General features: G+C 35.9%; 2 protein-coding genes across 2 annotated transcripts; one reads left to right on the top strand and one right to left on the bottom strand.

Annotated features, from left to right (window-relative positions):
- Positions 1-222: 222 nt before the first annotated feature.
- On the bottom strand, positions 223-10,216 carry LOC108909517 (PDZ domain-containing protein 8). The gene is made up of 9 exons (XM_018713886.1): positions 9,948-10,216; positions 9,696-9,899; positions 9,444-9,636; positions 9,090-9,300; positions 7,872-8,026; positions 6,612-7,816; positions 6,171-6,420; positions 4,628-4,914; positions 223-514 (listed from the first exon to the last, which is right to left on the bottom strand). Exons 1-9 carry the CDS (start codon positions 10,107-10,109, stop codon positions 311-313), a joined length of 2,871 nt encoding a protein of 956 aa, XP_018569402.1. The 5' UTR covers positions 10,110-10,216; the 3' UTR covers positions 223-310.
- A 577-nt stretch (positions 10,217-10,793) lies between these two features.
- Positions 10,794-12,368, top strand: LOC108909519 (NAD-dependent protein deacetylase Sirt6). The gene is made up of 6 exons (XM_018713887.2): positions 10,794-11,000; positions 11,064-11,191; positions 11,245-11,487; positions 11,542-11,715; positions 11,770-11,893; positions 11,956-12,368. The coding sequence occupies exons 1-6, from the start codon at positions 10,935-10,937 to the stop codon at positions 12,319-12,321; spliced, it is 1,101 nt and encodes a 366-aa protein (XP_018569403.1). The 5' UTR covers positions 10,794-10,934; the 3' UTR covers positions 12,322-12,368.
- The last annotated feature ends 1,498 nt before the right edge of the window (positions 12,369-13,866 follow it).

The raw sequence follows: 13,866 nt of genomic DNA on the forward strand, positions 1-13,866 counted from the left end.
ATTAAGACACTTAAAGAAATAAATTCGAGAAAAGACCTTTGAAATAATAAAAATATGTACTTGTACCTCAGCAACTATGAAAAATCTCCTACCAATTTTAAATTCTCTTAAAATTGTAGAAACAGTAGAACCACATAAAAAATTGTCGAAGCTAATTCAATTTGCAGTGAAATATTTTGAATGGCATGCATCACGTCACTTTTTAAAAATAAAAAATAAGTGTATATAAATATAAAACACTGTCTATCATAAAAATATGAAAATTCAACAATATTTTAAAATAACAACTGCAAACTATCACTACGAGATCCTAGACAATCTTCTCCTGGGTGTGCTGCAGGCTAGAGCAGTAGTGAAGCATCAAAACCGACAATCCGTGGACCTTCGCATCGGCTTGGCCCATCAGAAAAGCTAATTTAGCCTTTTCGACTTCGGATTCCTCCACCCCCATTTGTTTGGACAACTCCATGTGTTCCATGGTGACGGAATCCAACGTTTTCTTTAGTTCTCCCATCTAAAACCATTTTGGAGGAATACATCATTAAATATGGATCCACTTTATACAGTCCAGCTATTAAGTTTTACAATGATTTTATTGTGGCGAAGTGCGTGACCCTATCTACAGGTGCGGTTAACGGAACTACATAGTGGGATGCCTTCCGAGCAACCGAACAAAATTTCAAAGTGGATCTGCCAGGAAGTTATAACGTTTTGCATGTAGCAAGTTTTTGATAGATGTGCGACTGTTCTATATTAAAGCCGGTGAAACAGCTATGAAAACGTATCACTGTTACAAACGGCATATGGTGAGGAGTGTGTATCACGTGCGACTGTGTTCCTGTGGTTTGGAAGATTTCGTGATAGCCGAGACAGCTTGATTGACGACGAGAGGACGGAGAGTCTCTGCACAAACTGAATGAATGAAAACATTGAAGCTGTGTGCCATGCTCTGAAGTCTGATCGTCGATCAATCGTACACGATCTGCCAACACTCTAATAGTTCAATGTTTTTGTTCGTTCGGCTTGTTGAGGGACACCCCAACCTCTCATCCTGGTAGAAATATGTATACTGATGAAATTGTTGTCATTCGGAAGGTTTTCCACAATGTAGTTCCATTGACCACACATAAATAGCGCCACGCAGTTCGCCACAATAAAATCAATCTCAGAACTTAATACCTAGATTGTATAGAAAGGGACAAATTAGATAGAAGAACAATATAACCAACTCTTTTTTAAACTTTTATCATGGAAAAACTGACAAAATTAAATTTGGTATCACAACCAGTAATTTGAGAAATGGTTTCACAAAAATACAAGGTTTAACTTTAAGAGGAGTCAGTTTTTTACGTGTTACTTTAAAGTCCCCTAACTTTTTGTACGTTAATGCCAACGAAGAGACAAATATTAAATAAATTTTCAAGTGTTTTTAAATTTTTTTTTATTTTTTTTGCATCATTTATTAAATATTAACTAATATTGGTATATGGACAGACATATGTTACTAACAGTAAATAAAACTAAATAAGTAATAAAAAACTCTCAAACACCAACAGATCATTTGGCTAGCAGCGTACCACTGTCCTACTGCTGCCATATTGCACTAGATCAATGGTATTCAAACTGTGTTCTGTGGAAGCCTGGGGTTCCGCACAACCCCTCTGGGAGTTCCGCGACTCAGTCAAAAATTTCAAATTTTATTATAATTACAAAATTCAAAAAAATTTATACTCTTAAAACTTTTTATAAGTACATGCATATAAGTTACTATAAGAGTTTTATCTATTTATGCAAGTGCAAGTACGTCGGCTTATAATAATTTACAAGCTGGCGCAGCGTTCTTCGCATTGGTTGTCGCCTTTCCCTCGATTTTTGGCTAGAGATTTATAAGGAATATCCTGAAATTGCTGACCCGGCAATAAATGTATTAATGCCTTTTGCCACGTACCACGTACCTGTGCGAAAAATTATTTTCCACATATGTAGCGACAAAAACAAAGTATCGCAATGCGCTTAATGCAGAATTTGAAATGCGATTGCAACTTACGACAATAGCACCTGATTTTAACATATTATGTAAATAAAAATAATCAAGCACATCCCAGTCTCTGATTATATTTAAGAATTCTTTTTTTAATTACGCAATAAATATTTACTTTAGAGTTTAAAGTCTTTAATTTTTACTTAATGGAATATTTATTTTGTTAATCGTAGTATTTATAAGTAAAAAATGTGTTCGAAAATTTTTTTTAGGTGTGGGGGTTCCTCAAAAAAATTGAAGTGTTGGCGGGGTTCCGCAAGTCGTAAAAGTTTCAAGACCGCTGCACTAGATCAATTATATGTAATTTTATTGATTAACAAAATTAGTTAGTTTATTGAAACTAAACACAAACAAATTCAAAGAAGTGGTAAATGTTGCATTTTATGGTTTGTGCACACAAATATGTCGAGGTACTTTAATTAACTAGTAGTAGTAGTAGTAGTAGTAAAGGGGCGGCCTCAGCCTGGCAATTAGGCCACAAGTGGGCCCTTTTGCCTACCCCGCCGTCCCATCACCTGACCACTCTCTGCCTCTGACCCTCCTCGAACCTACCCGACGCCCTAATGAACGCCAGGATTTTGGTCCATGGAAGGTCTCTCACCTCAACCCCTTGCAGCTCTTCAGCACCAAAGACTTTATGTCTTATTCTCCCAAAGGCTGCACACTGTCCCAGAAGGTGGACAGGGGTGTCCTCCCCTTCGCCACATTTCGGGCATAGAGGGTCCTCCTCAATTCCTATTAAGCTTAAATGCCTCCTAAGTCTGCAGTGGCCTGTCAGAACCCCCACCATTTGGTTTAGGGCTCTTCGACTAAGGCTCAGCAGCCATCTCGTCTTGGATTTGCTAGGTCCATGTATAAAACTATGGGCCTGCCTACATCCTCTATTTCTCCTCCAATCCAGACCTAAAGTTTGATAGGCCCACTTATTGAGGGCCCCATTAATGCTGCCTCGTGTGATACCTAAGATTGGTTCAGGTCCCTGTCCAGGTCCCCTGGACCCAAGACGAGCTAATTGATCCGCCCTCTCGTTACCAGGGATGCCCCTATGGCCTGGGACCCAAACCAACTCTACTTCTTTTCGTCTGGCCAAAGACTCTAGAGCGTCTCCACATTCTTGGACAAGGGCAGACCTAGTCCTCGGGGAGCTAACCACTCTGAGCGCGGCCTGACTGTCGGAGCAGATAAAAATCTTCTCCTCTGCACAATTCCTTACCTCCTCCTTGCTTGCTACCATCAAAATAGCAAAAACCTCAGCCTGGAAGACTGTAGCATACATACCCAGTGAAAAGCTTTCCTGGATGCCGCTGCCTTCCAGATAAATTCCTGCTCCTGAAAACTCGTCTTCTACCCGAGATCCATCAGTATAGCACACTAGGGATCCCGGGGAGAACATATCACCATCCTGCTTCCACTGCTCTCTAGAGGGGAAAGTGGTGACATACTTCCTTCCTAACCTAAGCCGGTCCTCTGCTTCCGTAACCCTCATGGCGGATATTGGGATCTCCCTCTCCGCCCTGAGGGCCACGGCAGCATGGCCCTCAGTGCGTCATTTAGCTCTCCAACCGCCGGCGTCCCTTATCCTAAGGTATGCCGCCATTTTAATTAACTAAATATGAACTTGAAGACTGTACGCGGGAGCGCAAATGGCTCCATCTGTCCTGCTGACTCCCCCTTTTTCCTTGTCGTGATGATACGATGCAAAACAGCTGGATCGTTCGTCAGTTGTCTCACCTACGACACACTGATGAGGACTAATAAGTCTGAAACCGGTCTGTGCCTAGTGGGTTAAACTGACGAACGATCCTAGCTGTTGCACTAGGTGTTGCGAGTATAATTCAATGCCGGTAGGGGCATATAATGACAATTAAAACATTGTCTTCGCCCTCTGTGGGTGGCAGTCGTGCAACAAGTGCCTGCAATATAGCAGGTCGCTTCCTACTGTAGCCATTTGAATGGCACAGTTGGGAGTCAGCACGACAGATGGAGCCATTTGCACTTCCGCATTCAATGTATTTCCTTGTCGTGACGATTTGTCGCAAAACAGCTGAATCGTTCGGCGGTTGTCTCACCTATGACACACTAATGAGGACTAATAAGTCCGAAACCGGTCTGTGCCTGGTGGGTTAAAACTGACGAACAATCTTAGCTGTTGCACTAGGTGTTGCGAGTATAATTCAATGCCAGTAGGGGCATATAGCTCTCGGAGTAGTTGTTTTTCGCAACACTTACAATTAAAACATCAACTTGAAGATTTTGATATTTTTTCTTGCGAAAACGGTTGGGCCAATGTCATATAAGAGTTTTTTGTTTATTTTGATGTAAATTCATAATAAATTTTTCATGGTTTTTGTCATTTTTACAAACAGAAAAATTGCAAGCAAATTGCTAAATGCAATGTCAAAATTATTGGTTGTGAGGTTTTCCAATTTTTTAAATATTTTTATAAATTTATAATATACAAAACGTCTGGTTATTAAAAAATGAATATATACGTTGGATATTTAAAAAACATATATTTTAAATTTTGAAAGATCCTATGTGGGCTCCCTGTATGTAAACTTAACTGATACAGTTTTTAAGACTTACCATCAAATTTATCTTTTCTACCCGTTCCTCATGAGGCATGCTAACGTACAACTGTCTGCCCGTTTCTTTCGCCGCATCCATTAGTGCCTCGTCCGGGGCACACTGCATAATTTGTTCCAACAGTTTATTAACGTTGTCTGACGCTTCGCTAGGATTTTTTTGCACGTCGTCTAAAACCCCGGGGCACATACCGAATGGATTTATCGAAACTATGGACAGCTTCCGGCTAGGAGTTCTTTGGGGAGAAGGCGGCAGACTTCTAGAAGTACTTCCTGTAAATTGCCCCCCTGAAACAAGGGCTTATTTTACACAATTTTTTTTTTAAATCATTCGTGCGGACGAGTGTTATCTGACAAATTGAGATGTAACGAATATGTGGAAAGATCTTTTCGCTCATAACTTTCGAATGAATAAATCCAATTGAGACAGACCAAGTACTATTTGAAAGCCAAAAAAGTCACTTACAATGCCATAAAAATGAACTAGTTAATTTAAAACAGTGACCTTCAGAGCGCTCTGAAAATAACCTTCGAGACCAATTCTCTCATCACACTTAGTGACTTACAAAGAGGGTTGACTTCACTCCTTTTAAAGTTTCATATCATTTGAATAGTTTCAAAAAATTCGTAGTGAAATATCTGTAATGGGGATTTATATCAAAAATTGTTCTTAAAAATGTTTCTTCATTTTAGTACAGAGTTTACTTACTAGCTGTATGTTCATAATATTATCACCACGCATATTAAAATACTTAACGTTAAACATTAACATAAAACATCTTTCTAAGCTATCATTACAAAAAATAGTGATTTAGTAGTTTTTGATAGTTATTACGGAAACGCACATTGAACAACGTACAGCAATCAAGTTCTGTTTTAAAGCCTGTAAAACAGCTATGGAAACATATCAACTGTTACAAACGGCGTAAGGTGAGGAATATGTACCAGCGTTGCCAGACGTCCCAATTTTTAGCCCAAAATAAAACGTTCCGCGCAGGATAGGCTGTCCTGCTTTTCGGTGATTACTCGATGGTGCGACGAGTAGTACAGTAAAGTAACGTATTTTCATTAATATATTTTCTATGGTAATTTTGGCTAACTATTGTCACGTAAATTTAATTTGAAACTCAAGTAAAAATGATTAGTAGTTAAAAACTATTTATTATATACGTTTTTTTTTGTATATCCCGTTTTCGACCAAAGAATTCTACTGTTTTACCCAAGAGGTTTCAAAATCCCGCTTTGCCCAAAAAAAAATCTGGCAACGCTGGTGTGTACCATATCCGACTGTGTTCCTGTGGTTCGGGAGGTTTCACGAGACAGCGTGCACGATGATGAAAGGATGGAGCGTCCCCACCCAAACCAAACGAATGAAAACACCGAAGCTGTGTGCTATATGCTGAAGTCTGATCGTCGATCAATCGTACACGGTCTGCCAAATTCTAATGGTTATACATTTCTAATAATTTTCATTCATTTAAATATGCTGTGATGACGTATCTAAGAAACATGACACAAACGAAAAACGGAAACATTTACATTACCTGGTATGGCTAAATTGTTGACACTATTCACCCTTTTCAGGTTATTCCCACAATTATTCTCACCCGTCACCTCTTCGCCGACTTCTGTCATGGTAATTTCGGGCTGGAGCAACACGTCCGATACAGAAACCTCGCTTTTTAAAGTTCTTTCATTGGGATTGCATCCGGTACTCATTTGACATTTCACTATGCACTTCTTGTGGCAACATAAGCCGCACTGTCTACACTGCACAGCGTCTTTCAACCAAATCTGAAATGGAACAAAAAAATTCAGATATTTCAACATTCTCCAGGTAGATTTATATAGTATGCAAAAATATAAGAGACAGATTTTGAGAAAACAAACTTATATGGTTTTCTAAAAGTCAAAAGTACTCTCTATGAATCTCATTTAATGTTATGCTTTGTATGTTTTATTTAAAAATTCTATCAATAATTTACCTTTTTCGAACAAAAATCGCAATGCGTGGTCCTATGAAACTGCGTTCTAATGAAATCGTGCTGCAGTGAACCCTCCGTATTCACCTTTTTCACATCTACCTCTGAACTAACGGGAGACATTTTCCTTTTGAGTTCTATATCCTCTTCATGCGTCCATATGAAAGACAGTAGAATATCGCCGTAACAAAAAACATGTTCAAAACCAGAATGTGACAGCAGAGGATGTGTCTGATTGTTAGGAACGATATTATTTGGCGGTAAAAAGGAATAACAGCGCAAGTAGTGCCCCAGAAAACTGTTGCAACACTCGCTCAAGATGTGACTTATCGGGATATTCGTGTAACCTAATAATAAATCTTTCTCGTCGGTTAATGTAGCCCATACATTTACGTTTAGGTATTTTAAACCGTCCTTCAGTGTGAACTGAAAGTCATCGTTAAATTGCAGCACTGTCGAAAACGTTAGCTCTTTGCTTTTAAATATTTCGATGCAGGTCAAAATTTCGGTATTTGTACTATCCAGATCCGTCCTAACGATTTCCGGTAACTCACAAATCGAGTTCTTTTTGGATAAAACGTTGGCTTGAATCGTATGTGGTTTAACGGAACTCACATGTTGGGGCGTTCCGGGGCTACTGGAAGTGGGAGTGTTTTTTGCGCTGGCCGTTTCCGATACCGAGGTCTTCCTCTTCCTCAAACTAAAGTTGCCGATAGTTTGCGCAAACTTTGACATATTCTCATTTGTTGGTATGATCTTCGGCACACGCTTCCTCGTATCTTTTACGGTGTCGACTAAAACGAAACTGTCTTGTTCTGTTTGGGTCAATTCTGGCTCCTCGGGAACCTCTGGCGTCGTGCTAACGATTTTAGATTCGCTTTCCTCGTAATGTTTTTGACGTAGAACGTAATTTTCCACTAAACGTTCAACCTTCAAAGTTATATTCGCTGCGGAAATGGATTTAATAAACTTCGCAACCTGTGGCACGGTCTGGACACAGCGATTTTCAACTGCGACTACGATGTCGTTTGGTCTAAGGCCGGCGCGGAATGCTGTGCTATGGGGAGAGACGCTGTCTACTAAGACCATGCCTTGTTCTTGTCTGAATATTACGCCTAACTGGGCTTGCCTTAGTTTGGTCATGGTTATTTCTATGATCATGTACATATTGTCTTCTTTTTGGTATATTGAGATCCAAGGAATAGTGTCTGTAAGAAAAAATGGATCTAAGTTTCCGCCATTTTATTAGCAGCAACTTCTTACCTAACGCCATCGTACAGTAAACACTTTGAACACTTGGTGGAAGGGATAAGCGAGATATTTCGACACATGTTACTTCCAGTTGACCCTGAGGGACAATTTCGTTATCTTCTGTGTCTAACTGGCTTGGGTCTGTTTTGACAAAAAATGGTTTATACCTAAAAATCAGAAGCCCATTAATTTTTTTGGTAATACCTCAGGGGTGGCGTCTCCATAAGTGTTGTGGAGCTGCAGACCACCGAAAAGGCAACAGAAATATAACAGAGATAGACAACTAAATTGATATTTTTATCAAAAATTCAGTGTAATGAATATATTATTATTTTTATTATAATTTTAATAGTTTGATTGTTCAACCAATGCCCAACTCAATCTATACTAAACAGTAGTAATCTCAAGGCCCTCAGAAATCAGTGAAAGACTGAATAAGTCAAATAAGTTGATTCAGCTTATTTGATAAAGATTCAAAAACACGAAGAGGTATATTTTATACAAAATTATTGACTGTATTAAGTTTTGTTAAATTTATAAACTTGCTTTATGGAGACATGATGAATCCGAAAAGTCTGTAAACTGAAATTTTACATCTGAACCTAACAAAACACTTAGTGAACACAACACAATAATTTTGAATTAAAGTTTAAGAAATTAACAACCAACAGACACTTTTGTTAAAGAACTGCACATTTCCATGGCATCTCTCACCAGTATGTCCGTCATTCGTACTTGAATTAATCTTATACACATTTTATATCACAGCATTCTTAATCTATCAAATTCGACATGCATCTTTCCCATTTGTATGCTTATGACACACACTGACACACCTCAGGTTCGAAACTTAGACAGGGTGAAATTTTAAGAAGCTAAACAATGCAACCTCAATCGTCACTCTTTTTGTACATGATAAGCAAAGAATATGCGTTTGTAACAAGTGTATGCTCATGTTGAACATATTATTGAAACACATTACATACATTTATGATTTTATTGCATACTATTTGGCATTAGAATATAAACTCGATCAGTCTGTCAAGAAATTAGATACAACATATCTTTTTCTAAATTATTGGCGAATTTTGATGATTTTTGAATGATTTGCGACATGCGGTTAGCAAGATAAATTTTAATTTGAAGAAGAATTGTAAAAATTTCATGAATAGTAGGTTTGAGAAACACTGAAAGTGCGATAAGTAAGAAAAAAAATGTTTTTAGACAAACCTTATTTTATAATTTGGTAATGTATGTTTCCTCTTAATGGCCTTTTTTATTTGATTGACGATGAGATTGGTTATGTTGGATTGGAGCTGCCTCCCTTGAAAATGAGATTCTACTGCTAGATCTAATATTGGATCGGAAAAGAAACTAAAAGACCAGTGGGTGTATGGGTGTCTTGAAAACTGTAGTCTTGCTTGTCCACTTATTCGCTTCACTAAAACAAAAAAATAAATAAATAAACACACACAATGCGGCCTGAACCTTGTATTTAACTATAATTTAATTTGCTATATAAATAAACAATGAGCAACTTGATATTATCTGAGGAGAAAGTATATATATATATATTTTACCTACCTTTTATTGAAAGATAGGCGGCTTTCCCAAATTTCATTCTAGCATCTACACTTAACAGAAAATTTCCCGTATAGTCCAGATTCAAACATAAACTAATAGTATCTATGTGCCCCTCTTTTTTGTCTAATTTTACACTGTCTATACTTATATCCTTAATATTGGGGAATTCTGTCCCCAAGTGCATATCTTTAATCTACAAATTGAACGAAAAATATTATCAGCGGTATATATTCAATATCGTAAATCCCTTACATTAATAGAATCGAAGAATTTTCCAATCGTAGTCTTGGTTAATAGTTCGTCAAATTCTAAGCTCAACTTCTTGAAGAGCCAACGTTTTATAGATTCCGAGTGTCTTAATTCATGAAATAAAAATTGTAATACTAAACTAATAGGTAAACTGCAACCTTTGCCCCCATCACTAAAGTCTTCATTTTCTAACTGTTTCCTAAGTGCCTGCAACTATGCATTAATATTTGTTCAGCATAAATATTTTTAACGTACCTCTGGCAAGCTGTAATCTACAGAATTTCTTCTCAAGGAAGGTTTAGCAACAGGACTCTTCTTTAAATAAATATACAAAATATAATACTGAACAGATAAAGTTAAAATTATTCCAAATAATACTGAAATACATCCCAAAAAGAATATAGCAAAAATATCCATTTTCGAATTCAAATTATCACATTTGTTAGACCGAAGGAATGTGAAAGTATACTAAAATTAAATTATTCACGCTATATTTCACATTTTATAAAAAGCGACTATTTATTTACTTGTTAACTGACAACAGCTCCTGCGATTATTTATCGACAGCTGTCAATTGTCATGAATGTCACTTTCAGTTGAACAAGTCATAGAGAAAATAAATAATAAGACGGCTTCTCTGTATAAATTATTATAATGTCAGATTCGACTGCCAGAGCCATCTCTTTTTCTCCTCGAGATCTATATATTTGAGATCTTGTAAATTAAAATTTTAATAAAACGGACAAGTTTACTGCTGTGTTCATGTTGATCATGGTGATACTGAACAAACCAATAAACCTATAAATTTTAAAATTAAATAAAACGGCTGATCCATTTATGTGTCAGCTAGAAAGGATCAGAAGAAATGATTAAAATCTGAACAACTCGAATCCTGTACGAACGATGTTTAACTTTGCTTTACGAACGGCACGGCACGGTAACTGATCCTAAAAATCAGATTAATACGATCACAGTTTATATTGACGAACTTTTGAAGAAGCCGTTAGATGTCGCTGTAATCGAATATAAAATGGACTAAACTTTTATGTTTTCACTATCTATGATGGGATCCGTATTTCAATTGTCAAATTGCGTCAAATTGTCAATAATGAGTTTGAGGTTATAAACTTTTTTCATGTTTGTGTTTGTGATTTATTTGTACTTGTAGTAATTAATATGAAGATGAATAGACGAAATTAATAAAAATTATTTATTTAGTAACAAATTAATTCCTTATCTGAAATGTCATGCAGTTATGCGGACGGTTTGTCTCCTTATGACAATAAAGGAGTTTTAGGCTTACCTGAGGTAATTAATATGTCCTAGTGCTTTGTAAGATTTAAGGCTTGTAAATATTTGTTATCGTTGCAGAAGTTTGAACATGAGGAAAAACTTGACGAAAAATGTAGCATGTTGGCAGAATGGATAGAAAATTCTAAACATGTAGTTGTGCACACAGGAGCTGGTATCAGCACAGCAGCAGGTATACCTGATTTTAGGTAAAGGTCATAATTTTTCTGCATTTACTGAGTTCATAATCATTTCCCTGCAGGGGACCAAACGGCGTATGGACCTTGGAGAAACAAGGTAAAAAACCGAATATAAATATTTCATTTAATGATGCTCTTCCAACAAAGACGCACATGGCATTAAAGCATTTAATAGATAAGGGATATGTCCACTATATTATTAGCCAAAATATCGATGGTTTGCATTTAAAAACAGGTGTCTCAAGGTCTCATATAGCAGAATTACATGGAAATATGTTCACAGAACAATGTAATACTTGTGAAAGGTATGTAAAGCAAATTTATAATCGTTATAGTTACTAAATTGTAAATAATTGCAGTCAGTTTATCAGATCATCAGCTACGACCACTGTAGGAAAGAAATGCCTCAATGAGGATTGCAAAAGATCTATAACAAGGGGTAGAGGGTGCAGGGGAAAACTTCATGACACCATTTTGGATTGGGAACATAGCTTACCCGAACACGATCTTGAAATGTCCGATTATCACTCTAGGTAAGCATTAAAAACCTTGTACAAATGATTTTAATAGAACGTGTGGCTTCCTAGCGTGGCCGATCTTAATATTTGTTTAGGTACCACGCTTCAAATAGTCCCAAGTGGAAATTTGCCATTACGAAACAAAAAGTTTGGAGGAAAACTTGTTATAGTTAATTTACAACCCACCAAGCATGTACGTTAAAAATCAAGTTTTATTTTTTCTAATACGTTTCTAATAAGTTGCTACATTTTTAGGATAAGAAGGCAGATTTAATAATAAATTTCTTTGCTGATGATGTCATATTAAAAGTTATGAAGAAATTAAGTATAGAAATTCCAGATTATTCGCCAGACATTGACCCCACAAAGAATCATGCACTGATTAGAGCGATGGAGTGGAATATAAATAAATTTGATATCAAACACATAAAAACACAATATGATTTACGGTTTAAAGTATATAAGAAAAGAAAATCGGAAGGAAACCAGAGGAGAAAAAACTGTAAAATAATTAAAAGTAAATGTTTTGTAGAGACTAAGGTTAAAAAAGAAGAAATTAAATCGAGCATTATTGATTTAACTTTAGATATGTCCGAAGAAGATGATACATTTACTGAATGATAACTTTTTTAATTTTAGGTTATATTCTTATTTATACTTTTTTTATGATCTGATATTTTAAATAAATATTTTTAATTAAAATAATAAACATTTTCATTTGTATTACAATGGTTTCAGTCATTGATTTAAAAATTGAAATTTTATGTTAAAAGTATACTTATATATAGATTCAAATTTTAATTTTTAATTTGATGAGCACTGTTTTGTAAAGAACTTGTTTTTAAACATGCCCACTTCCAGAGTTTATAGGTTTTACAATCAGCAGTATTAGCGCACTTTCATCAGATTTCTATCACATGCATCTACTACATAGATAATTACTTAATATGTGGTATCTAAATATAAATACATAATGAGTAATTTAATGTATTATAAATTGCCCTAGTTGTACCGCTGTCTTCAAGTCACAGGCTTTAGACGATATCTGAAAGTAGATATGTATATAATGTGTAAATATTAATCTTTGAATTACCATAAAAGATTATTTGTTTTTCCTTTATATGGACTAGCTAAAGATATTCCTAATTACAAAATAAATTTTTTTTATACAATAAAATTAAAACATGATTTTTGAACTCCTTCAAATAATAAAAATTGTGGAAATACTTATTTTATGTTCATACACGTATCAGACGAGTCGGTTGTAGCCACACGATTCGGTCCTCGAACGCATGCTTCCAGGGTTTCATTAATAGGTAGCGTTGATTGAAACATCAGAATATTTCAATTAACGTAGACTTCCACTCCCATTCCATATGCATCCTCGGGACTGGGAGAGGCAGATCCATAAAGGGTTTTTTGGCGAGCCAAACCACATCAAACCCGGTTAGCTCGAGTTTGATTGTGTTAAGAGTTTGAGTTAACATTTGACAGAACTCGCAAAAATTCTTTTGGTTTGGATCTAATCAATAATAAAATCGTAACCTATAATCTATGATAGTGCTCGTAGCTCAAGTTGTTTGATTATTTCTTATATACTATAGTTGTTATTCCTAATCTGAAATGCACATCCATGAAATAACGTTAATGTATAGATGGTTATTAAATCAAAATGGGTACCTTGTTCACAAATATTATCTATTCCAACGCAAATGTATTGTCTAAAAGGAAGTTAATAAAGATCTATACAGTACAATATAGAAAATGCATATCTACGATTAGTTATTTGGATCCTCGATTACTATTTTTTTATTATCAATTTTAAATATTACTTTGTATTTTTTGCAAAATGATCCATTACCAAATTATTTTATTTACAACTTATTTAAACCTCTAAAAAAATGAAGTAGTGACTAGGTACGATGGTACGAAACAGAACATAAATAAACAAAGATAGAAATATTAACTTAAGATCCAAACCAACCCACAAGTCCGGTTTGATGGTTAGGCAAACTCTGCCAAACCGGGTTAACTACATTTCTCGCCAAAACGTCAAACCGGAACAAACTATAGTTAACCGGGCTAGCGGTTTTCTCGCCAAAAAACCCTTATAGATTAAGTACAGGGTAGATTTCACTGATCGCAGAGTGTCATAGATATGGAGTA

Source organism: Anoplophora glabripennis, unplaced genomic scaffold, assembly GCF_000390285.2.
Source record: "Anoplophora glabripennis isolate ALB-LARVAE unplaced genomic scaffold, Agla_2.0 scaffold251, whole genome shotgun sequence".
Lineage (NCBI taxonomy): Eukaryota > Metazoa > Arthropoda > Insecta > Coleoptera > Cerambycidae > Anoplophora > Anoplophora glabripennis.